The 26611-nt window shown below is 42.7% G+C and overlaps 1 protein-coding gene across 6 annotated transcripts in view; it reads left to right on the forward strand.

The window, feature by feature from the left end:
* The first annotated feature begins 5480 nt into the window (after window positions 1–5480).
* The window catches only part of TSTD2 (thiosulfate sulfurtransferase like domain containing 2), a 99777-nt gene continuing 78646 nt past the window's right edge, over window positions 5481–26611 (forward strand). For 4 of the 6 annotated variants that reach the window (XR_004536673.1, XM_033917069.1, XM_033917060.1 and 1 more), the window contains exons 1-3: window positions 5481–5599; window positions 6061–6242; window positions 14079–14404. Coding sequence is in view for 5 of the 6 variants with exons in the window: in XM_033917069.1 (XP_033772960.1) it covers window positions 5500–5599; window positions 6061–6242; window positions 14079–14404 (608 nt within the window). In the remaining variant the exon portion in view is untranslated. The other 2 variants (XM_033917088.1, XM_033917080.1) reach the window with 2 other exon arrangements.

A 26611-nucleotide genomic window follows, 5' to 3' on the forward strand; every position in this document is an offset into this window, starting at 1 on the left:
CTATCCATGCTCAGCTTTCATACTCTGTATATACAAACACAAGACCTTTACTCTACCAAACACACATTTACAGATCTGTTCACACTTTGCTAGGACATCTAGTTTTTGCGTTGTAGCCCCAACACTCTGGAATTTGCTTCCAGTAAAGTTCTGAATTTAATTCACCTTTCAAAATTTCAAAGCTCTGCTCTAAACTTATTTTTTTTTCCTCCAAAGACTTTCCTTCTAGTGCTACAGGAACCTAAACTAAAGGCTACTGGTGCTCAAGCAGCCTCAAGTGCCTCTTCATCCCTCACCCACACACTGTGTCACATTATGTAATGCTGTCTTTAATTTGTTTTAATTCTACCTTATGTTATACAATTTATTTTGAATTCAATTGTAACTTAGGGCTCCTTTTACAAAGGTACGCTAGCCATTTTAGCGCACGCACCGGATTAGCACATGCTAGCTGAAAAATTACCACCTGCTTAAAAGGAGGCGGTAGCGGCTAGCGTGTGCGGTATTTTAACATGCGCTAAGCACGCACTAAAACTGCTAGCACACCTTTGTAAAAGGAGCCCTTAGTTACTGTCTTATATTCTACCTTATTTTTCCTTTATTCTCACTAGACTATTATAAATCCTTAGCTACTCTTGTTATTTGTGATATATCAAATAAATTAAATATGAAATGGATGGTGAGTCTCTTTCCTTTTATTTTACAAGCAATCTTTCCCTGACCCATGGTTTCAGTCCTTCTGCTATCCTCCAGTAGCCTTTCCTTGCCCTCAATCACCCTCTCCATCTCAGAGCAATCTCTGCCATCCAATCTTAATCAGTCCTCCCCCCCACACACACACACATCTTGTTTGTCCTTTGCCTCCATCTTTTTTATTTTTTTTAAGTTTAGAGGTCTTTATTGAAAGCTATGAATGTTGGATTCCACACAACTATGACACAATGAATGCTGGTCCATAACCCCTAAATACAACACAACAATGACAATCAAAAACATACGTCTAATGATTAATAATTTGAATACACTGTAGCAAAAGTGCTTGGTTCCAGTCTAATTATATAACAAGACCTCTGCCTGCTCTTATTTTCAAGATCTTATACCCTCCTGCAGCATCTATTTTGTCCATAATCTCCTCTCACATCGGTTTCAACTCCTGATGGATTTCAGCGAGGATCTTTTCATGTTTCAATAAATTTTATTCAAATAAAATCAGTTTTGAAAAGTTACAATAAAACAAATAAGATACGACTTTATCAGCACAACAAAGAGCTATTCAATGTAACCTTTTTAGAAAGAAAAGGGATTAAACCTCCCACCTCTATCCCAACCAACCCCTTCCCTCCTCAATTAACAAATACAGTACTAGGAGGCTTTACTCATACCTCCTAGTAATGCATTACTCAATTCCAATTAGATATGCAAAGAATTCAAAATAAACTTAATGCTTTAGAATCCAGAGTTTGAATATAAGCTTCCAATATGGGCAAAAAGTATTTCCTATGCTTAGAAGTCAAATTTGACCCCTCAATTCTAATAGCATGAATATGAAATCTAATATAAAATTGAATGTGCCATTGCTAAAAAGATGTACGTTCTGCCTGAACCCAGTTTAGCAGAATAAACTTTTTCCCAACTATGCTTACGTTCCTCACCTTGAATTTTTTAGTAAGGCAATCTTGTCAATAAATAATTCCTATTGGTGTATTTTGTCCAGTCATTTTTGCTAAATAGCTAAGCAGTCTTTTCCAGAAAACATTTATAGGTATACATCTTCTCTTTGCATGTAGAAAAGTTACATTTGAACCTTGAAACTTTACACTTATAGTTGAATTTAAATTATAGATATAAAATTGTTTTAGAATAAAATAACCCTGAAATGAAACACTGATCTGACATTCATGCATATCAGCAGAGTATAAAGTTATTATTATTATTATTATTAATAAACGAATATTAGTATACCTGCAATAATGTGGGTAAAGTGAGTAAACAAAGACGTCCCCATCTCCCCAAAACCTCAGAGTGGTCAATTGTATCTAATTTTTGGATAAGCTTTGTGTATTGCTCAAAAACAGACTTCCTGTCATTGGAGAGAGATTCTTATTTGAACCTTTAATTATTAACTCAACGGCAATACAAGGAAGATGGAGTCTGTAGAAAAAGCCTGGAACCTACTCAAGGACACTGTGCACGAAGCACAAAACCTGTGCGTCCCCAAGTTCAGGAAAGGGTGCAAAAAAAATAGAACTAAAAACCCAGTTTGGATAACAAATGCAGTGAAGAAGGCGATAAGTGACAAGAAAACATTGTTCAAAAAATGGAAAAGAGACCGAACAAAGGAAAACCAAAAGGAGCACAAAGAACACCAAAGGGAGTGTCACCGAGTGGTTAGAAAAGCAAAAAGAGAATACGAAGAGAGACTGGCGGGGGAAGCAAAAAACTTCAAATCATTCTACAGGTACATTAAGGGGAAGCAACCGGCTAGGGAGGAAGTGGAACCCTTAGATGATGGAGACAGAAAGGGAGTGGTAAAAGATGAAAAAGAGATAGCGGACAAGTTAAATGAGTTCTTCACGTCAGTCTTCACGAGGGAAGACACAACCAACATTCCGGAACCCGGGGAGATCGTAAATGGAGACCAAGATGTTAAGCTGGTCAAGTTAGAGGTAAGCCAAGAGGATGTCCTCAGGCAGATAGACAGGCTAAAGAGCGACAAATCGCCGGGTCTGGACGGCATTCACCCAAGGGTACTCAAGGAACTAAGGAACGAAATAGCAGAGCCACTTCGACAAATATGCAACCTATCCCTAAAAACTGGAGAGATCCCAGAGGACTGGAAAATAGCAAATGTCACGCCCATCTTCAAGAAGGGTTCAAGGGGTGACCCAGGAAACTACAGGCCGGTGAGCTTGACCTCGGTCCCAGGAAAGATGATGGAAGCGCTGGTTAAGGACAGCATCTGCGAACACATTGAAAACAATGGGCAGCTAGAGTCGAGTCAGCATGGCTTCTGTAAGGGTAGGTCATGCCTTATAAACTTATTGTACTTCTTTGAGGGGGTAAACAGCCAGGTAGATAAAGGGGAATCTAAAGACATCATTTACCTTGACTTCCAAAAAGCCTTCGACAAGGTACCACACGAAAGACTGCTTAAGAAGATATGGAACCACGGGGTGCAAGGGGAGGTCCACCGATGGATCAAAAACTGGTTGGCAGACAGGAAGCAGAGGGTTGGAATAAAGGGACATTACTCAGACTGGAAATGGGTCACGAGTGGAGTTCCGCAGGGGTCAGTGCTGGGACCGCTCCTGTTCAATATCTACATAAACGACCTAGAGGTGGGAACAAAATGTGAGGTCATTAAATTTGCGGATGACACCAAACTATACAGCAGGGTTAAAACCATGGAAGACTGCGAAGATCTCCAAAAGGATCTAACGACACTGGAAGAGTGGGCCAAACAGTGGCAAATGAACTTCAACATAGGGAAATGCAAGGTCATGCATGTGGGGAAAAGAACCCGATGTTCAGCTACAAAATGGGGGGATCACTACTAGGGGTAAGTAACCTTGAAAGAGACCTGGGAGTGATGGTAGACACAACACTGAAGGCTGTGGCGCAGTGCGCCACAGCCTCGAGGAAAGCAAACAAAATGTTGGGTATCATTAAAAAGGGTATCATGACCAGGTCAAAGGAAGTCATCCTGCCACTGTATTGTGCAATGGTGCGGCCGCATCTGGAATACTGTGTCCAGTACTGGTCGCCGTACCTCAAGAAGGACATGGCAGTACTTGAGGGAGTCCAGAGAAGAGCAACTAAGCTGATAAAGGGTATGGAAAATCTCTCATATACTGACAGATTGAAACAGTTAGGACTGTTCTCCCTGGAGAAGCAGAGACTTAGGGGAGACATGATAGAAACCTTCAAGATCCTGAAAGGCATAGAGAAAGTAGACAGGAACAGATTTTTCAAACTAAGGGGAACCACAAGTACAAGGGGGCACTCGGAGAAATTGAAAGGGGACAGGTTTAGAACAAACGCTAGGAAGTTCTTTTTCACCCAGAGGGTGGTGGATACATGGAATGTGCTTCCAGAGGCTGTGGTAGACAGGAGTACTGTGCAGGGCTTTAAGGAAGGTTTGGATAGGTTCCTAGAGGACAAAGGGATTGAGGGGTATAGATAAGAGTAGAGATGGGTTATAGGGATAGGAGTAGAGGTAAGTTATAGGAATAGGAGTAGAGATAGGTTATAGAGCTAGTCATGGACCACTGCTCAGGCAAAAGGGCCTGATGGGCCGCCGCGGGAGCGGACCACTGGGCGAGATGGACCTCTGGTCTGCCTCAGCGGAGGCAACTTCTTATGTTCTTATGTGACTGACAACTGTGGCTTGGTAAAGATTGAACATAATGTACCAATTAATGATTAGAAAAAAAAAAAAACCAAATCTGTGGGTTGAGCAAAAATAATTTTCAGGATATCAGAAAATATCCTAACAGTCCCTTCCTCAATATATTCTGTTTCCCATCTACTAAACACTTCCAAGTCTATGCTTTCAGCCATAATTTTTTTAAGTTTGAAGGGAATCTGCAAGTCCTTGAATCACCTGGTTCCACTGCTAATACTGCCACATCAGTATCTGAAACTGAGTTATGCAAATTTGTTCCTTTCATCTAGCTGCCCCCTATGCCTGAAATAAATTACCCAAGGTGTTTTTTTTTTTTTTTGCCAAGCCCCTTCCCTTGTTTAAAAGCACACTGAAAACCCACCTTTTTGATATAGCCTTAAATCCATAACCCTACTCCCCACTGCCCAACAACCCAGCCAGCAGATTAACCATTCGTATTAACTGTATCCATGACATCTTCTTTTTGTCTTGTCTTTTGAGCAGGAACTGTCTTCTTTGTGATGCTGTACAGTGCTGCATGTCTGGTAGCACTACAGAAATAATTAATAGTAATAGGCTATTTTGGTAGCCTTGCATTGCTATTCAAGATAGTCATGTAATATATAGCCTAAGAGCCAGGGGAACCAGGTTTGATTCCCACTGCAGCTCCTTGGGACCCCAAACAAGTTGCTTAATCCTCCATTGTCCCAGATATAAAATATGTACCTTTAAATAATATGTAAATGTTCAGCAGTGGATGTTTGTTGTTGTTTTCAATTTACCTAACTTCTGTTCCTCCTGGCTAGGGTTGCCAACTGACTCCAGATTCGCCTGACACGGTTGATCCAGTCCTGGGTGTACCCCATTGGATGCAGGGACTTCTAGCTCATAGCATTCCCTAAGAAGAGCAAGACTACAAGTTCTTACATACAATGGGGTACACCCAGGACCGCATCAACCTGGATCCACCTAGGAACCCAGATCTTGACCCTCCTTTCCCGTCTCTGGGTTTGATACCATGTGGAGCCATTATATCTTTTGCCCATCCTATTGCTTTGTCTATCTACCAAAAAAAAAAAAATCGAAAGCAACCCCGGCCACCTCTTGCTCTCTCGATGTACTTTCTCAAAAGGAGAGCAAAATGCAACCGGCCCCTAAGCAAAAGTGCTTCCGGCTGGAGCCACCTCCCCATGCTTTTGCAGTGGAGGACAGAAAGTGAGCTTCCTTTTGCAATATTACATGCAGAATTACAGGTTGTTGTTTTTGTTTTTTTTACTAAATATCATAGACACCTGTTGATCTTAATCTATTACTATTAAACCGGGCTGATTATAGCAAAACAACTGTATATTTTAATTACTGAAGATAGACCCTGGTAGTCCCTTCAAGTGATCTAAGACATTCTGCTTGAACTGACGACATTGCTTCTTAGTTTTGGTTAGTGAACTTCCTTGTTTGGGGTTTTTTTTGTTTTTTTTTTTAAATTCTGAAACACGTGTGTTGGTTTGCAAGTGACTTCTTGAGCCTCTTGGCATTTGGGGAGAAAAGATGAGACACGATGTCTGATTTATGATTTAGCAATCAGAGTTCGCCTTGACTCTTTCTCCTTTATTCTACAATCTTTTTTGTTGTTGTTCACGATCTAACAAAAATAAGGACAGACGTCTTTTTTTCAGCCGTGGCGACAACTATCCTGATATCTCCTGCAGTTATGAATGAAGAGGAAAAGGTGGAGTTATGCGGCTTAAATTTTCCAGATTTGGATGTACACGACTCCAGTTTATCAATGCGCGAAAGCAGAATTAAAGCTAAACGTCATGTCAGTCTGAAAAAAAAGTATGCGTTTGCAAAGAAGGCGGTAAGTTATTTCAGGATAAATATTTTATATCTTTTTATTAACAGTACAGCAAACTACATTTTACTGAAAGGCTTGTAGGAGCTCTAGTAGAATTCAGTTTTCATGCGATTTTTTTTGCCTTTAAATTTTCAGACCGCAGCACTTTCTAGAGCAATTCTCAGTACCCTCTGTAGTTGCAAAGTATGTAACATAGTAACATAGATGACGGCAGATAAAAATCCGAATGGTCCATCCAGTCTGCCCAACCTGATTCAATTTAAATTTTTTCTTCTTAGCTATTTCTGGGCAAGAATCCAAAGCTTTACCCTGTACTGTGCTTGAGTTCCAACTGCCGAAATCTCTGTTAAGACTTACTCCAGCCCATCTACACCCTCCCAGCCATTGAAGCCCTCCCCAGCCCATCCTCCTCCAAACGGCCATGCACAGACACAGACCGTACAAGTCTGCCCAGTAACTGGCCTAGTTCAATATTTAATATTATTTTCTGATTCTAAATCCTCTGTGTTCATCCCACTCTTCTTTGAACTCAGTCACAGTTTTACTCTCCACCACCTCTCTCCATTCCAGATATCCACTACCCTCTCCGTAAAGTAGAATTTCCTAACATTGCCCCTGAATCTACTACCAACCCTCAACCTCAAATTATGTCCTCTAGTTTTACCATTTTCCTTTCTCTGGAAAAGATTTTGTTCTTAGATAATACCCTTCAAGTTTCAAGTTTATTAAATTTTTACTATACCGACCATCAACGAGTATCCCTAGCCGGTTTACAAGTTAAAAATAGTACAATAAATAATATAATTAAAAAGGAAAAAAAGAAAAGGGGATTGTGAACATTTAAACTTTAACTAGACATACTGGAAAGTGAGGGCAAGGAATAATAAGATAGAGGGGGGAAAAATACATTATTAAAAAAAAAATAAAAATAAATTTTTAAAGGGAAGGAATGGGATCGCTTCTTAAAAACGGTTGAGGTATTGAAGAATAAGTTATACTTGGGAGCAGGAGAACGCGTCTTGGAATAAGAAAGTTTTTAATTTAGCCTTAAATTTATGTAGTGATGTCTCGTGACGAATATGAGATGGCAATGAGTTCCATAGGGTAGGAGCGACTACCGAAAAGTTGGTCTTTCTCGTATAAAAGAAATCTTTGATTGTGGGAATAGATAGCAGGTTTTGATCGGCTGATCTAAGGGTCCGAGATGAACAGTAGGGGATTAGAAGTTTATCTAGAAAAGATGATTGGCGGGAGAATCTGATTTTGAAGACTAACATAATTGTTTTATATGTGACACGATGGGTTATAGGTAACCAATGAGCTTCTTTCAAGTATTTGAACGTCTGACTCATATCTCCCCTGTCTCTCCTTTCCTCTAGGGTATACATATTCAGGGCTTCCAGTCTTTCCTCATACGTCTTCTGGCACAACCCTCCTATCATTTTCGTCACCCTCCTCTGGACCACTTCAAGTCTTCTTACGTCCTTCGCCAGATACGGACTCCAAAATTGAACACAATACTCCAAGTGGGGCCTTACCAATGACCTGTACAGGGGCATCAACACCTTCTTCCTTCTACTGACTACGCCTCTCTTTATACAGCCTAGCATCCTTCTGGCAGCAGCCACTGCCTTATCACACTGTTTTTTTGCCTTTAGATCTTCGGACACTATCCCCCAAGGTCCCTCTCCCCGTCCGTGCATATCAGCATATACGGTTCCTTCCTATTATTAATCCCCAAATGCATTACTCTGCATTTCTTTGCATTCCTCTAACTTTTGCAGATCCTTTTTCATATTTTCCACTCCCTCTTCGGTGTCTACTCTGTTACAAATCTTGGTATCATCTGCAAAAAGGCACACTTTTCCTTCTAACCCTTCAGCAATGTCACTCGCAAACATATTGAACAGGATTGGCCCCAGCACCGAACCCTGAGGGACTTCACTACTCACCTTTCCTTCCTTCGAGCAACTTCCATTAACCACCATCCTCTGGCGTCTGTCCGACAGCCAGTTTCTGATCCAGTTCACCACTTTGGGTCCTAACTTCAGCCTTTCAAGTTTGTTCAACAGCCTCCTATGAGGAACTGTATCAAAGGCTTTGCTGAAATCCAAGTAAATTACATATAGCATATGTCCTCAATCCAGCTCTCTGGTCACCCAATCAAAAAATTCAATCAGGTTCGTTTGGCACGATTTACCTTTTGTAAAGCCATGTTTTGTAAAGCCATGTTGCTTCGGACCCCTTTTACCTACCCCCCACTCAAAGGCACCCAGCGCAAGAAGATATTTGACAGTCTGCTGGCGACGCATGCAGCGAAACTGGACCACACCATCTCCAACCTGCTGATAACAACAAAAGACTACAAATATTTTCGCAAAGAAATCAAAACCCACCTATTCAAAAAGTTTATACAGTTGGAGCCCAGTGGAGGTTCACTGATCTATCAATCTAAATCTTCTGGAGCTGAGGGCGATCAGGCTGACTCTGAAGTTGTTTCAGTCACTGATTCAGGGCAAACCAACCAGAATCCTGTCAGACAGTGTCATGGCAGTTGCCTATATCAACAGACAATGGAGCACGAGGAGCTGTTGGTTCAAGAGGCAAATATTCTTCTGCAGTGGGCAGAGAAGTTTCTTCCGCTTCTGTCAGTGGCGCATATTGCGGGCAAGGACAACATTCAGGCAGACTTCCTTAGCAGGAATCGGTTGGATCCTGGGGAATGGGAGTTGTCTCGACAAGCGTTTCAGCTCATTGTTTACAAGTGGGGGCACCCGGAGATAGATCTTATGGCCTCGGGCTGCAATGCCAAAGTTCCCAGGTTTTTCAGCAGGCGCAGAGAACAGAGTTCATAAGGGATAGATGCATTGGTTCTTCCATGGCCTCTGCACAGTCTGCTATATGCATTTCCTCCTTGGTTGATAATAGTCCAGGTATTAGATCGGATTGCGTACTTCCCAGGATCAGTGGTGTTCATTGCCCCGGATTGGCCACGTCGTCCGTGGTATGCAGATCTGATGAAGCTGTCGCAGGGCCCTCCACTTCAGTTCCTGGTGACACAAGGACCAGTGCAGATAGAAGATCCCTCCCGCTGTGGTCTTACGGCCTGACTATTGAAAGGTCAAGGCTGAAGTGGAAGGGTTATTCCAAGCAGGTTATTTCTACTCTGCTGCAGGCAAAGAAAAAGTCTACTTCTATGGCTTATGCTAGGGTCTGGCGAGTATTTGACTCTTGGTATTGTAGAATGGGGATTTTGCCTTTTCAGGCTTCCTTGTCTCATATTCTCTTTTTTGTAAGAAGGGGTTTCCAAAGGATTAGCGTGCAAGTGGCGGCTATCGCCTGTTACAGAGGTAAGATGTCTAATACTTCTTTGGGGTCTCAGCCAAATGTCGTGAGATTCCTTAAAGGGATTAGGCCACCGCTGTGGAAACCGTGTCCAGATTGGAATTTTTAGGTGGTTCTTGGGGGGGGGTTGATAGGAGCTCCTTTCGAACCTTTGAGTACGGGGACGATCAAGGATGTTACTGTGAAGATGATTTTTCTGGTGGCTGTGGCCCCGACAAGGCGGGTGTCAGAGTTGCAAGCTCTGTCTTGCAGGGATCCGTTCTTATGTTTTTTGGACTCGCGGGTCTCGATTCGGATGGTTCCTTCTTTTCTGCCTAAGGTAGTTTCGTCTTTTCACGTCAATCAGGCTCTCTTCCTTCCGGCTTTTAGGGAAGAAGAGTGGGGGGGGTGTCAATTTCAGTCTTTACATTTGCTGGATGTGCGTAGAATTCTCTTGCATTATCTTCAGATTACTACTACTACTACTAATTTTATTCTTATATACCGCCAAAGCCATGAAAGTTCGAGGCGGTTTACAACAAGATGTGCTGGACAATCAGTGAAGAGTTTACACTACATTGTTATCAAATTTTAGCCATGAAGATTCAACAAGATGTGCTGGGCAGTCAGCGAAGAGTTTACACTACAATTGTCGTCAAATATTACCCATGAAGATTCAAGGCAGTTTACAACGAAAGGAGCTGGACAAACAGCGAAGTGGTCACAATATAAAGTCATCAAATACAACAAGATGTGCTGGCCAATCAGCGAAGATTTTACACTATATTGTTATCAAATATAAGCCATGATGATTCGAGGCAGTTTACAACGAAAGGAGCTGAACAAACAGTGAAGTGGTCACAATACAAAGACATCGCATACAAGCTTACAGAAAGGAAGAGAGGAAAGTTGTAAAAATTCTTAGGTTACAATTCGACTAAACAGATTCGTTTTTACAGATTTTCTAAAATTGAGGGGAGAGTACTGGGGTTGGTGTTACATTGGCTATTGACTGTTCTGGTTCTTGTATGGGAAAGTTTTCTTGAGCTGCAGCTGCATTGTCCCGGATGCTTGGGCAAGAGCAGTACTGATTGGCAAGAGGGAGTTCCATCCAGATATATTCCTGAAAATCAGGGCTCTATCTCCACCTGCTGGTAGGCATGTGCTATCCCATTGGTCTCTGGATTCATCTGCTGCGTCTAAAGGAAAGAAAATTAACAGGTAGGACATAATTTTACATTCGCCCCTCCCATTTGTGTTTTCCTTTTTCTTATTACATTGTATTTCTTTCCCTTTACCCTCCTGTTTCGTGTCGGTTCGATTATTACCTTCCCTGTAACTGTTACTGGTTTTATATTTATATATTTTTTATATAATTAATTTTATTGTAAACCATTTAGATGTTTCTGATAGATGGTACATCAAAAATTAAATAAACTTGAATAGTGACATTTCTGGAATCCAGCAGATTACAGAACCCGAGGAAACATGGATTCACTAGAGGTAGGTCTTGTCAGACAAATCTGATCCATTTCTTTGAATGGGTGGAGTGCCTGACAGAGGATGGAAGGAAGGGGGCTGGGTGCAGTGCCTGGCAGGGAAGGGGCTGGGTGCAGAGCCTGACAGGGGATGGAGGGAAGGGGTTTGGATGCAGAGCCTGACAGGGGGAGGGAGGGAAGGGGGCTGGGTGCAGTGCCTGGCAGGGAGGGGGTTGGGTGCAGAACCTGACAGGGGATGGAGGGAAGGGGGCTGGGGGCAGTGCCTGGCAGGGAGGGGGCTGGGTGCAGAGCCTGACAGAGGAGGGAGGGAAGGGGGGGCTGAGTGCAAAGCCTGATGAGGGATGGAGGGAAGGGAGGGCTGGGTGTAGAGCCTGACAGGAGAGGGAGGGGGCTGGGTGCAGAGCTTGACAGAGGAAGGAGGGAAGGGGGCTGGGTGCAGTGCCTGGCAGGGAGGGGCACTTGAATATTAAGCCGCCCGACTTATATTAAAGTCAACCATTTTTCCTCCTTTTTTGGGGTAAAATGGGGGTCTCGACTTATATTCGGATCACCTTATTTTCGAGTATATACTGTATCTTCTGCCAACCTCACTACATTTACCTCACTCCTCAAATCACTTCACTGGATCCCTATCTGCCTTCACATAGAGTTCAAACTCATATTACTAATCTACAAGTGTGTTCATTCTGCAGATCCTCAGTATCTCTCCTCTCTTGTCTCTTTATATGCCTCCCTGAAAACATAAGAATTGCCATACTGGGACAGACCGAAGGTCCATCAAGCCCAGTATCCTTTTTCCAACAGTGGTCAACCCAGATCCCAAGCACCTAGTTAGATCCTGGATCAGACCAGTGGTCCATCATGCCCAGCAGTCCGCTCACGCAGCGGCCCTCTGGTCAAAGACCAGCACCCTAACTGAGACTAGCCCTAACAGCACACATTCTTGTTCAGCAGGAACTTGTCTAACTTTGTCTTGAATCCCTGGAGGGTGTTTTTCTTATAACAGCCTCCGGAAGAGCTTTCCAGCTTTCTACCACTCTCTGGGTGAAGAAGAACTTCCTTACGTTCGTATGGAATCTATCCCCTTTCAATTTTAGAGAGTGCCCTTTTGTTCTCCCTACCTTGGAGAGGGTGAACAACCTGTCCTTATCTACTAAGTCTATCCCCTTCAGTACCTTGAATGTTTCAATCATGTCCCCTCTCAATCTCCTCTGTTTGAGGGAGAAGAGGCCCAGTTTCTTTAATCTTTCACTGTATGGCAGCTCTTCCAACCCCTTAACCATCTTAGTCACTCTTCTCTGGACCCTTTCGAGTAGTACCGTGTCCTTAGATGGACTGTTGGTCTGACCCAGTAAAGCAACTCTCTTATATTCTTATAACATTAATTAGCATGTAGTAGGTTTAAAATGTACGTAGATTTATTCCATGCCAATTCATTATAGATATCCTTGAATCCCGACAGACTGTGATGTGACCAGGATAAGTTTGGGAAGCTGGAATTTATAGAAAATTTTGTTAGCAGGCCTTAAGTTTAATCTTTTCAGGCCCAAGGTCATAAAAGCAAACTCTTGAAATAAAGAACAGTAAAAGATGCAGAGCAGACTAAGGTGATGAAAAATATAAAATTTATTTATAATAAGATGAATAAAACACAACACTCTCTACCAGCCCGACATAGCCATGTTTTGCCTTTTCAAGGGATACATCAGGGGCTTTGATAAAAACCAGTCGGCGCTGTAGCAGGCCTTTCTAGTGATTATAAATTGGTTCACAAACATAGCTTCCTAGTATTGCAAACTATACATACTTGCTGTGCTAGGAAGCTCTATTTGTAAATCAATTTGTAATCACAAGACAGGTTTATGTCTGCTACCACATCAATTTGTTTTTATCTAAGCCCCTGATACAGCCATTAAGGGGTGAAACGTGGCCATGTTGGGCTGCTAGAGAGTGTTATGTTTTATTCATCAAGTTTCAAGTTTAATAAGGTTTTTGATTGATCGCTTAATCATATTTCTAAGCGATGAACATAATAATAAAATTACAATATTTAGGGAACAATACAATATTTAACAATAATTAAGTCCTGCAGGACTATTAACAGACTTAACAAACCCATAAACGCAGGGAAGGGAAGTGAACTACAAAATATATAAAAGAAAGCAGAACAATCAAGGAAAATACATAAGGCAGGGGAAACAGAAAATTTCCATAATATTATACAATAAAAATAGAATTAGCCAGAGAGCTGGCAAATTAGTTATCAAAGGCGTCTTTAAAAAGAAAAGTTTTTAAATTATTCTTAAATTTCTCCAGATTGCACTCTTCCCTCAAATAAATAGGAAGAGAATTCAAAATTTGAGGGGCTGTAACAGAAAAAATAAATTGCCGCCTCGTATTAATAACCTTAAGAGAAGGAATCGTCAGTAAATGCTGTTCATTAGATCTCAACGTTCTATTGGAAGTATAAGGGATTAATAATTTGTAAATAAATGCTGGGGTTTTATAAAGTAGGGATTTGAAAGTAAGCAGGCATAACTTATATGTTATCCGGTGAGATACGGGAAGCCAATGTGCTTTCCTAAGAAGGGGAGTTACATGATCAAATTTCCTGGCTTTTGATATGAGTTTAATAGAAGCATTTTGGATAATTTGTAGATGTTTGATTTCACTCTGAGCAATTCCCTTAAAAAGGGCATTGCAATAATCAATTTTGGAAATTACCAAGGAGTGAATGAGAATGTTAAGAGATTTTGAGCAAAGAAATTGTGAAAGTGAGCGGATTCGACGAAGCCTGTAAAAGGTTGCTTTAATAATACTGCTAATGTGATCATGGAAAGTTAGTTTATAATCGAAAATAACCCCTAAAATTTTATATATAAATGCTAGATTTTTTATCACCTTGGCCTGCTCTGCATCTTTTGCTGGTCTGGTTCTTGCAGATTTTGCGGAACAATTGCTTTTGGAACCAACTCTTGAGATAATGCATAAATCACAGAAGACTTTGTTTACACAGGCGTTTGCTATCTTTGTGAAAGCAACGGAGATGTCTGCAGTAGCCAGCAGCTCTAGGAAGGCACTCTGGGAGTGCTGCAGCCAACCCTTTCACAACCTGACCAGCATCCACAAGCACGTTGCTGCCCAGCACCAAGAGGAAGTCTTATGCCATACAGATGCTATCCTACAGCAGCTCACTGGTAGCCAGCTTGCTGCAACCCATTCATTGTTTGATCCATTGTCTTTGGGAGAAGGAATTGTGGGAACAGATGAAACATGTGATGGCTTCAAGGCTTCTGACTGTCTAAGAGATACAAACCATGTAAAAGAGGAGAACATGACCAGGTAATATGCTTTTCACAACAGGTTCATTGAGCTCAATATCCCCCCCCCCCACAAAAAAAAAAAAGGTTCTCCTAAATGTAAGCTCCTAAGTTAGGTGCCTAGGTTTGACTCCTATTTTCAGTTAAACATTGGAACCCATATCATCCCAGGACAAGCAGGCAGCATATTCTCACTGATGGGTGACTTCACCAACGGAGCCCCGGTACAGATCACTTTACGAACTTGGAAAGTTCTCGGCTGCCCGCACCGCACACGCACGAGTGCCTTCCTGCCCGATGTAGGCGCACGATCCCTCAGTTTCTTAGTTTCTGCAGAGCTAAGAAGTCACTTTCAACAGTATCGTTGGCTTTCTTTTTGATTTTTTTCTTCATATTTTGTTTTCTTTTTCTTACAATTCTAAGTTTAAAAATTTTTTTTACCTTTTCGCGCTCTTGGCCCGGCGGGGCCTGTTCCACGCCTCAAGCCTCGACCTTCGATTTTGCTGAGGCTATTTTCCCCTCCAAGTCCCATCCGCCAATGGGTTTTAAAAAGTGCGAACAGTGTGCTTGCCCTATTTCTATCACGGACCCGCATTGCTGGTGTTTTCAGTGTCTAGGGCCAGACCACAGGGCTGATTCTTGCACCTGTTGCTCTTCCCTTCAGAAGAGGACCCTCAGAAACTGTCAGAATCAACAACGTTTGCTGTTCGGGTCTGCTATGGAAGGAGATTTGGCATCGGAATCCACGCCGAAGTCGACATCGCATCATTCAACATCGAGGACTCACCCTCGGTGTCGCAGTCTGTCCCCTACCCCTTCAGGCCTTCAGGTCACTGCTGCATTGAGCCAAGTCCTGCCAACCTCAAGGTGCCCTAAAAAACGCTCGGCTCCGATCGAGGTGAGTGCCTCGTCATCGGCCTCCTCATCTCCGGAGCGTAGAGCCGCACCGAAGGTACCGGCAAAAAAGCAAGCAGTACCGGTGCCAACTCTCGAGGACAAAATTGCTGCAATATTACAAGTCCAGTTACGAGAGCAATTACAACTTTTACTTCCCGTGCTGGCGACACTTTGCCGATTTGCTCTGAGCATAAGGTTTCAGCTTTGACCCTGGGGGCATTGGCCAGGTCTGAGCCGTCCGTCCCGACATCGACGTTTGTTGAGCCAGTCTCCACTGCCTCGGCACCAAATCGGAAACTTTCTTTGGTGCCGGCACACTTATCTTCTGGTGCGATGTCGGATTCAGCTCAACATTGTTCCTCTTATACATCTCCTGAGATGATATCGGGCAAATCATTGAGGAAACTCAAGCATTTCGAGCCCTCGATGCACACCTCCCAACCTCCACCGACGAAGGACTTGGATCTTTGGGAGGATTCAGAGGAACCTATCCTGACAGATGATGAGGCTTCTGTTGATGGTGATCGATCTTCTCGAGAGCCTGTTTCGAAGCCTGAACAGACCTCTTTCTCAAAATTTTTGAGGGAAATGTCAGAGGCACTTTCTATTCCTCTGGAGGCTGATTCCAAAAAAATCTTATCTTTTTGGAGTCGGATGACGGCAGCACACTCGGGGGACCCTTGATAAAGCATTTTATGCGAAACATGTCGGGTCAGACTCCTGAGTTTTTGGCTATGATTCAAGTTGAATAACGCAAGCTAAGTAACACATAATAAATGTATAAACATTCAGCACTATTTAGTGAATAACTTATTGAAGCACTTTTTTGAATGGGGATATAAACAAAATACAACAGAATACCAGATAATAAGGACGGCCAATGATGAAGAGCCACAGAAATCTTCTCGCAATAAAATAACATTTTGCGGTGGAGTGGTGGGGCTGAGGCTTCCTTTAAAAAACAGTAGAAAACCAAGTGTAGTCCAGACAGCAGCACAATTCCTATAGGATGGTATTTGTGCATATGAATCCAAAAAATCTAAGGCATTTTTGGATGCATTAGATTTTGAGCAGCCACCTAAGGAGTTTCTTAAGCTCCCTCTTCATGATATTCTCAGGGAGACTTATAAAAATCTAGAAACTCCTTTAACTGTTCCTGGGGCTCCTTGCAAACTGGATTCCCTATACAGAGTGGTGGCTCTTCCTGGTTTTGATAAGCCTCGACTCCCCCATGAGTAACTTCTGGTGAAGTCTACTCTTAAAAAATTTGCTGGTGCCAGTGTTTACGCTTCTGTTCCTCCTGGTAGGGATGGCAAAACAATGGACTGCTTTGGTAAGCGTTTATTCCAGAATTCCATGCTTACCAATAGGTCTGAGAATTATGCTTTCCATTTTTCCTTCTATCTTAAACACCTAGTCCAACAAGTGTCTGCCCTCCAAAAATACTTGCCTGAGAATAAAGTTCCTCTTTTGCAGCAGTACATTTCTAGTTTGTTGCAATTGGGGAAGTTTTTGGTTCGCTCTATTTATGATACCTTTGAGCATACATCTCGTGCTACCGCCATGTCTGTAGCTATGCGATGCTTGGCTTGGCTTCGAGTATCTGAGCTGGATGTTAATCATCAAGATCGTCTGGCCAATGCTCCTTGTTTGGGCGATGAACTTTTTGGAGAGTATTTAGATACCACTACCCAAAAGTTGTCAGCTCATGAAACCAGGTGGGATACTTTGGTTAAAAACAAGAAAAAGCCTCCACCTGCTCGCCCTTACAGGCCACAGTCTAGTTACCAGTGTTGGTTTGCTGCTAGACCCTTGCAACCACCTCAGTCTCAAACTTGCAGACAACGGCAGCCTCAACAACAGCAGCCTCGCCAACAACAGCAGAAGCAACCAGCTGCACAACCCAAACCTCAACAGCCTTTTGGACCTGTTTCTTCAGAGCATAGCCATCCTCAGCATTTCTCACCCATTACCCCAGCCCATCGGGGGTCGTCTTCAGTTCTTCATCAATCGTTGGGAACTCATTACCTCAGATCTTTTGGTCCTCGCCATCGTTCGTCAGGGTTACACTCTTCATTTCCAGACTCTTCCTCCAGACAGTCCTCCAAAAGAGTCTGCTTTTGACCCTGCACAGTCCTCCCTACTTCTGCATGAGGTGCAATCTCTTCTTCTGCTAAATGCAATCGAATCAGTTCCTCTCAATCACCAGGGCAGAGGATTCTACTCCCGTTACTTCTTAGTACCCAAGAAGTCAGGGGACTAAGGGCCGTCTTGGATCCCAGAGCTGTCAACAAATTTTTACTCAAAGAAAAATTCAGGATGTTGTCATTGGCTCTCCTTTATCCTCATCTCAATCAGAACGATTGGCTATGCTCCCTAGACCTCAAAGAAGCCTACACGCATTTCCCCATTCATCCAGTCTCTCGGAAGTACCTTCGGTTTCAGATACATCAATATCATTACCCAGTACAAGGTTCTTCTCCCAGAATATTCACGAAATGCTTGATTGTGGTGGCCGCCTCTCTTCGTTTACACGGCCTTCAGGTTTTCCCTTACCTGGACAACTGGTTGATCAAGGATGTTTCCTCTCAGAGAGTGGTTCAAACAACATCTCAAACCATCTCCTTTCTGCAGCTTCTGGGATTCGAAGTTAGCTTCCCCAAATCGCATCTCATTCCGACTCAGCGTCTTCAATTCATTGGGACAATCCTGGACATCACTTTTATGAGGGCGTTTCTTCCGCTATATCGACTTCAGACTCTCATTCGTCTCTGTCAGCAATTGCTTCCTCTTCAAACCATCTCTGCCAGACACATGATGGTTTTTCTAGGCCACATGGCCTCCACTGTCCATGTCACACCCCTGGTAAGACTCCATCTGCGAACTCCTCAGTGGACTCTAGCGTCCCAGTGGTCTCAAGCAACGGATCGTCTTTCACAGCACATATCCGTAACATCGTCTCTTGTGCAGTCTCTTCAATAGTGGATGACCTCATCCAATCTTTCCAGAGTTCTCCTATTTCACTTGCCTCCTCATCACAAGATCATCACCAAAGACGCGTCTCCTTATGCCTAGGGGGTACATATGGACGATCTTCAGACTCAGGGTCTTTGGACTGCCAGAGAAAAGAAATTCCAAATCAATTTCCTGGAACTCAGAGCAATGTTTTATGCTCTCAAGGCGTTTCAACATTTCCTGTTCCCTTAAGTTCTCCTCCTTTGCACGGACAATCAAGTGGCAATGTAGTACATCAACAAGCAAGGAGGCACGGGCTCTTTTCTGTTGTGTCAGGAAGCCCAGAAAATCTGGTCTTGGGCGACAAGCTCGCAACCTACTCTTAAAGGCTGTCTACATTCAAGGGGAGAAGAATGTGTTAGCAGACAATCTCAGCAGGATTCTTCAGCCTCATGAATGGACTCTTGACTCTGCAACTCTTCAGTCCATTTTTGCTCAATGGGGCATTCCACAAGTGGACTTGTTTGCGGCTCCTCACAACCACCAGTTGCCCCAGTTTTGCTCCAGACTGTACTCTCCTCTCCGTCTAGCAGCAGATGCTTTCTTCTGGATTGGACGGGTAAGTTCCTTTATGCCTTCCTTCCAATCCCTCTCATATTGAGAACTGTGTTCATGCTCAAGAGAGAAGCAGCCATCATGATTCTCATTGCTCCACGGTAGCCCAGGCAACATTGGTTTTCCCTTCTTCAACTCAGTTCCAGGGAACCCATACTTCTAACAGTGTTTCCTACTCTGCTTACTCAGAATCAGCAATCCCTTCTACATCCCAACCTGCAGTCTCTACACCTGACAGCTTGGTTTCTCTCGGGCTGAGCTCTACTCAAATGCTCCTCTCTCAGCCTGTTCGTCAAATTATTGATCCCTCTAGGAAACCATCCACTCAGCACTATTATCAACAGAAGTAGACGAGGTCATTGGTAAGGCCCCACTTGGAGTATTGTGTTCAGTTTTGGAGACCGTATCTGGCGAAAGACGTAAGAAGACTTGAGGCGGTCTGAGGAGGGCGACGAAAATGATAGGAGGCGCCAGAAGACGTATGAGGAGAGACTGGCAGCCCTGAATATGTATACCCTAGAGGAAAGGAGAGACAGGGGAGATATGATTCAGACGTTCAAATACTTGAAGGGTATTAACGTAGAACAAAATCTTTTCCAGAGAAAGGAAAATGGTAAAACCAGAGGACATAATTTGAGGTTGAGGGGTGGTAGATTCAGGGGCAATGTTAGGAAATTCTACTTTACGGAGAGGGTAGTGGATGCCTGGAATGCGCTCCCGAGAGAGGTGGTGGAGAGTAAAACTGTGACTGAGTTCAAAGAAGCGTGGGATGAACACAGAAGATTTAGAATCAGAAAATAATATTAAATATTGAACTAGGCCAGTACTGGGCAGACTGCACGGTCTGTGTCTGTGTATGGCCGTTTGGTGGAGGATGGGCTGGGGAGGGCTTCAATGGCTGGGAGGGTGTAGATGGGCTGGAGTAAGTCTTAACAGAGATTTCGGCAGTTGGAACCCAAGCACAGTACCGGGTAAAGCTTTGGATTCTTGCCCAAAAATAGCTAAGAAGAAAAAAAATTTAAATTGAATCAGGTTAGGCAGACTGGATGGACCATTCGGGTCGTTATCTGCCGTCATCTACTATGTTACTATGTTTTCATCATGGTGTTTTCTTTATCATCATGATCCAACTTCCTTGGCAGTGGAGTTGGTGTTGGACTATCTTCTTTCTCTATTTGACTCTGGACTTAAATCTACATCCATTCGAGTCCATCTCAGTGCTATTACTGCTTATCATGAACCAGTCCCGGGCAAACCACTTACTGCTCATCTGTTGGTCTCCAGATTCATGAAAGGCCTTTTCAATGTGAAACCTCCTCTTAAGCCTCCACCTGTCATCTGGGATCTTAATGTGGTTCTTTCCAGTTTGATGAGACCACTATTTGAACCAATGGCTACAACTCATCTCAAATTTCTTACCTGGAAAGTAGTCTTTCTTATTGCACTCGCCTCTGCCAGGAGGGTCAGTGAGTTACAAGCACTGGTAGCGGATCCACCTTTCACAGTTTTTCATCGTGATAAGGTGGTTCTTCATTTCTTCCAAAAGTTGTCTCTGACTTTCACCTCAATCAGTCGATTGTTCTACCAGTATTTTTTCCTAAGCCTCATTCTCTTCATGGAGAACAGGCCTTACATACTTTGGACTGTAAACGAGCTTTGACTTACTACCTGGATCGCACAAAGCCACATAGTACCTCTTCATCTTATTTGATCCAAATAAGTTGGGGCATCCTGTTTCCAAGAGAACGATTTCCAACTGGCTTGCTGCCTGCATTTTGTTCTGCTATGCTCAGACTGGACTGGCACTGGAGAGCTGTCACAGCCCATAAAGTTTGAGCTATGGCAGCTTCTGTTGCTTTCCTCAGATCTACTCCCATTGAGGAAATCTGTAAAACTGCCACCTGGTCCTCAGTTCATACCTTCACTTCTCACTACTGTCTGGAGTCATTCTCCAAAAGGGATGGGCACTTCAACCAATCTGTATTACAAAATTTATTTTCCTAAAGGCCAACTCTCCCACCATCCCATCCTGTTAGCTTGGAGGTGAGAATATGCTGCCTGCTTGTCCTGGGATAAAGCACAGTTACTTACCGTAACAGGTGTTATCCAGGGACAGAAGGCAGATATTCTCACAACCCTCCCACCTCCCTGGGTTGGCTTCTTAGCTGGCTTATCTTAACTGAGGGACCGCGCACCTACATTGGGCGGGAAGGCACTTGCGCATGCGCAGTGCGGACAGCCGATAACTTTCCAAGTTCTTAAAGTGATCCGTACTGGGGCTCTGTTGGTGACATCACCCATCAGTGAGAATATCTGCCTCTGGATAACACCTGTTACAGTAAGTAACTGCTTTTTCTGCTGAAAAGTTACACTCCTAAAATTGAGACTGCCTAACTCAAGTGCCTAAAGGGCAATTATATAACAGGATGCTTGGTAGGAGCCTGTACTGTAATGGAACTAGGTGCCTAGATTCTGTTCTAGAATAATAGCATTACCGAATATCGATCTGCTCAGCATTTAGGTGCTCACATTCATGCTAGCCATAGAGTTTGGGGTAAGTGTAAGTGGCAGGGACATGTGTAACTTACAGTATTCCATAAGTGGGAGTCCTGCTTATGTGCCACCCATGCTTTGCCCCTATGTAAATCATCTTTCAAATACAGGCTATGTAAGTTTAGCAATTATTTGCATAATAGCACTTAGGCAGAATACTGGCATTACATGTGTGTAAATGTGCACATGCATCACTTATGCTACATTTTCAAATGTATTTATTAAAGTTTTAAAAGAACACATGGTAGCAAAATAAGACCACAGCCAAAAGTGCTGTACAATTATCTCTCCTAACAAACCAAACCACACAGGTACCAAATATCAATTGAAGGACACTCATAGAGTCCTTATTGACATTTTTTGCCTCCTTTTTGTATCTTTTTAAGCACCTTTTGGCAAACTTAGAGGAGCTTATAGTTTAGTACAATTATCTCTAACAGAACCTAAACAATGAAGCAGAAAGTCTGGACTCTTATAACCTCCAACAATGCTAAACATTCCACATCCAGTCTCACCTCCTTGCACATGTCCCCCAACGCTCCCACCACTTGACCCATCAACCCAAGTGAAGAATATGAGGTATATGTATAAGAAAATGAAGACTCATAATTACAGCTTATTAAGAACCTGACTTTGGACACAGGACAGAAATGTCTGTATATAAGGTTACCATATAGACCAAAATAATTTCTTAAGTTTAACAGTCAAATTGGCATCCTGTACCTCCCACATCTTTAAAGTATGAAATACACTGTGGGGGATATTTAAGATGGCCGCTGGCTACATGAACTGAGCAATACATTCCAGAGCACTCTCTCTATTGCTAACTTTTCTTTCTAACTCTACCGAATTAGCAACTTGAAATGCCGAAGAGAAGAGGCCCGGAGTACCACTGGTGCCCTGGAGCAGTTACCTTCGGTAATATAGAGGAGCTCCTGCAGGGAATTCACCAGCGCCGTCAAGGTACTCTGCATGCATATGCAGAGTACCTCGACAGTGTCGGTGACTTCCCCATTGGAGATGCTTTGGAGAGATGGAACTGAAGCAGTTACCCTGGGGCCTGATACAACTAAGTCCTGACACAAGAGCACCACCCCCACAGCCTCAGATTACTAGCTTCCCACGGGCGGAGGAAACCCCAGAAGGCGGGCTGTTTCTCTCTCCGGATGCCATGGAGGTAACAAGGGGGAGCTTGGGACTAGGCACTCCTATGTTACAGGAAAGCCCTAATGTGGAGTCTGAGATTTGTTCATCTTCAGGGAATGGACAGATCCAGAGGAGGACCAATGGGAAAATCAAGATGGTGAGCAATTCTCAGTGCAACAACAATTTGTTACAGATAAACCCTGTGAAGTGACACTAGAATCTTTGTGGGACCTTGTGGCCAACTTGATCAAGTCTATAAATCCCCATTTCCAATATAGAAGGGAAACTCAATGAACACACACAAGAAATAAAAAATTTTAAGTTAGATATTAATGTTTCTAAATCTTCAATGGAAAAATCTGAACAGGAATTAAAAACCTTTAAACAAGTTCAGGAGACCTTAATCAAGGACAATACGAATCGTAGCAGGAAAATTGAAATGCTAGAGAATTATTCTCGAAATAATAATTTGATATTGATTAATTTTCCTAGGGTTACTACTGTAACTCCTAGGGAGATGTTAAAAAAGATATTTAATGGAAACTTTAGAGGTCCCTGAAGAATCTATGTCTCCGTTTTCACAAGTCTACTATTTACCAAATAGAGCATAGATTATTAGTCAAGAATATTTCAACTTTATTGGAGCTTTCCTATAAAGAAACAGCGATAACTGCAAGGTTGATATTAACAGTGGCTTTCATCAGACAAAGCCTGGATTTTGAGACTTTTTTTCCAAGAATAGACAAAAAGAATTCCTGGGGTTTAAAATACAAATGTTTCCCGATTTGTCATGTGAGACACAAAGGTGAAGACTTGAATTTTTTCTTTTTGAAGCCTGGTGTTATATCTCTGGGGGCAACATTTTATCTTAGAAACCCTTGCAAATGCATTATGTACTATCGCACACTCAAGTATGTTTTCTTTGAACCTTTGCAGTTAACAACTTTCCTATCATTGTCACGTTTGGAGAAAGAAATGTGATACTCAGTCATATAGCTATTTCTAGCTTTTTATTATTTTTTTTCTTATTATGTTCTCGCCATATTGAAGAATGACATAGGAAAAAAAATTGTTTCCATCCCCGCAACCACCATCCCTGTCACCACCCCGTCCCCACAACCACTGTCCCCACCTCGTCCCCACGACCACTGTCCCCACAGCATCCATACATGCCTCAGTACTGCAATATTTAGCTTATTCCTTCCTTATAAATCAAAGTTCTGGCTGCTGAACTAGAGAAAGATGTTCAGCTGACAGGGCTTTGTTTATAAATTTTTATCAACACAATTAATATACTACTTTATCCTAAAGCAAAAAAAAAATAATAATAATAATAATTAGAATTTTTTTTTTCTACCTTTGTTGTCTGGTTTCTGCTTTCCTCATCTTCTCATTCAGTTCCTTCCATCCACTGTCTGCCTTCTCTCTTTGTCTTCCATTTACTCTGTTACTGTGCCTCTCCCTTCCATCTCTCCCTCCACCCCCCCAATTGGTCTGGCACCCATCTTCTTCCCTCTTCCCCCATAGTCTGGCATCTCTTGTCTTCTTCCCTTCCAGCATCTTCTCCCCACTCTCTCTTCCCTATTTTCCTTCAACATCTTCTTCCCACTCTCTCTTCCCCATTTCCCTTCAGCGTCTTCTCCCCACTCTCTCTTCCCCATTTCCTTTCAGCATCTGTTCCTCTCCACCCCTCTTCAGTGTCTGTTCCTTTCCTTTCCGCTACCACCCTTCCCTCTCGCCACCCCTTTCAGCGTCTGTTCCTTTCCACCGCCCTTCAGCACCCCTCGCATCCGAGCATCACCCTCCCTCTTACCTTCGTGGCACGTTTTAACTTTATAGAGTAATTTGTTCAAGCCGCTGGAGCCTGCCTGAAGTCGCGTGCATCTGCAAGTGGAAGTTTCTATTCTATGCTAGCAATACAGGGCAAGCAGTGGCTTCCCCTATGTCTTTCTCAATAACAGACTATGGACCTTTCCTCCAGGAACTTGTCCAAACCTTTCTTAAAACCAGCTACGCTATCCATTCTTACCACATCCTCTGGCAACGCGTTCCAGAGCGTAACTATTTTCTGAGTGAAAAAAAAATGTCCTCCTATTGGTTTTAAAACTATTTCCCTATAACTTCACCGAGTGTTCCCTGGTCTTTGTAATTTTTGTCGGAGCGAAAAATCGATCCACTTGTATCCGTTCTACTTCACTTAGGATTTTGTAGACTTCAATCATATCTCCCCTCAGCTGTCTCTTTTCCAAGTGAAGAGCCCTAACCGTTTTAGTCTATCCTCATATGAGAGGAGTTCCATCCCCTTTACCATATTGGTCACTCTTCTTTGAACCTTTTCTAGTGCCACTATATCTTTCTTGCGATAAGGAGACCAGAATTGAATGCAATATTCCAGATGAGGTCACACCATGGACGATACAGGGGCATTATAACATTCTTAGTCTTGTTAACCATTCCTATTTTAAATAATTCCTAGCATCCTGTTTGCTTTTTGGCCGGCGCCACACATTGGGCGGAAGGTTTCATCGTATTGTCTACGATGATACCCAGATCTTTTTCTTGGGCGCTAATCCCCAAGGTGGACCCTAGCATCCGTTAACTGTGATTCAGTTTATTCTTACCAATGTGCATCACTTTGCATTTGTTCACATTAAATTTCATCTGTCATTTGGACGCCCAGTCTTCTAATTTCCTAAGGTCCGCCTGCAATTTTTCACAATCCGGATGTGTTTTAACAACTTTGAACAGTTTAGCATCATCTGCAAATTTAATCACCTCACTCATCGTTCCAATTTCCAGATAATTTATAAATAAGTTAAATAGCACCGGTCCCAGTACAGACCCCTGCGGCACTCCACTGTTTACTCTCCTCCATTGAGAAAAATGACCATTTAACCCTACCCTAATCCACAATTGAACTCTGCCACCTATACCATGACACTTTAATTTTCTCAGGAGCCTCTCGTGAGGAACTTTTATCAAAAGCTTTCTGAAAATCTATATACACTATATCAACCGGCTCACCTTTATCCACATGTTTATTCACACCTTCAAAGAAGTCAAGCAAATTGTGAGGCAAGATTTCTCTTGGCTGAACCCATGCTGACTCCGTCATATTAAATCATGTTTGTCTACGTGTTCCACAATTTTATTTTTTATAATTGTTTCTACCATTTTCCTGGCACTGAAGTGAGGCTTACCAGTTTGTTATTTCCCAGATCTCCCCTGAAGCCCTTTTTAAAAATTGGCATAACATTGGCCACTCTCTAATCTTCAGGTACTACAGACGATTTTAGCAACAGATTACAGATCACTAACAGCATCAATTTCATGTTTTAGTTCTTTTAGCTCCAAGGAAGAAGTGGTGTAGTGGTTAGTGGAGGAAGGAGTGGTGTAGTGGTTAAAGCAACAGCCTCAGCACCTTGAAGTTGTGGGTTCAAGCCCCTTGCTGCTCCTGGGCAAGTCATTAAATCCTCTATTGCCCCAGGTATATTAGATAGATTGTGAGCCCACCGGAACAGGTAGGGAAAATGCTTGAGTACCTGATTGTAAACTGCTTAGATAACTTTGATAGGCGGTATATAAATACATAAAATAAATAAACAAAACCCCAAATGGTGAAAACCAGATCAAGCAGTACAAAACATCAAAACAAGAGCATATGCCCGGAAACACCAGCCCACCCCCACCCCCTTCCCCCTCAAGGAACAGCAGGTACAAATGGGTAAGTTCAGCAAATATTTGATATTTAGTTAAGTAACTGACTTCTAGCCGAAGCAGTCAAAGTATTACAAAATGGTAACCAACAGGAACAAAACAAAGATCCTGGTTGAAGCACATGGGCTATATATTGTGCTATCTGCTTGTAGGCAAAAATGTCACCTAGTAAAACCCCAGATGTTTGCTGCAAAAAAAGAGAAAGATTTCAAAGTGCCTTCCATAGAAAGAAAATCAGCTGTTTGTAAAAACTTAGACTGGATCCACCTGCAAAAAGTTGCTTTGTCCATGCCTGACATTAAATTTGTTTTTCCCTAATAGGTAAAAAGATCAGTGCATTGTGGAT

The sequence above is a fragment of the Geotrypetes seraphini genome, chromosome 1 (genome assembly GCF_902459505.1).
Source record: "Geotrypetes seraphini chromosome 1, aGeoSer1.1, whole genome shotgun sequence".
Taxonomy (NCBI): Eukaryota; Metazoa; Chordata; class Amphibia; order Gymnophiona; family Dermophiidae; genus Geotrypetes; species Geotrypetes seraphini.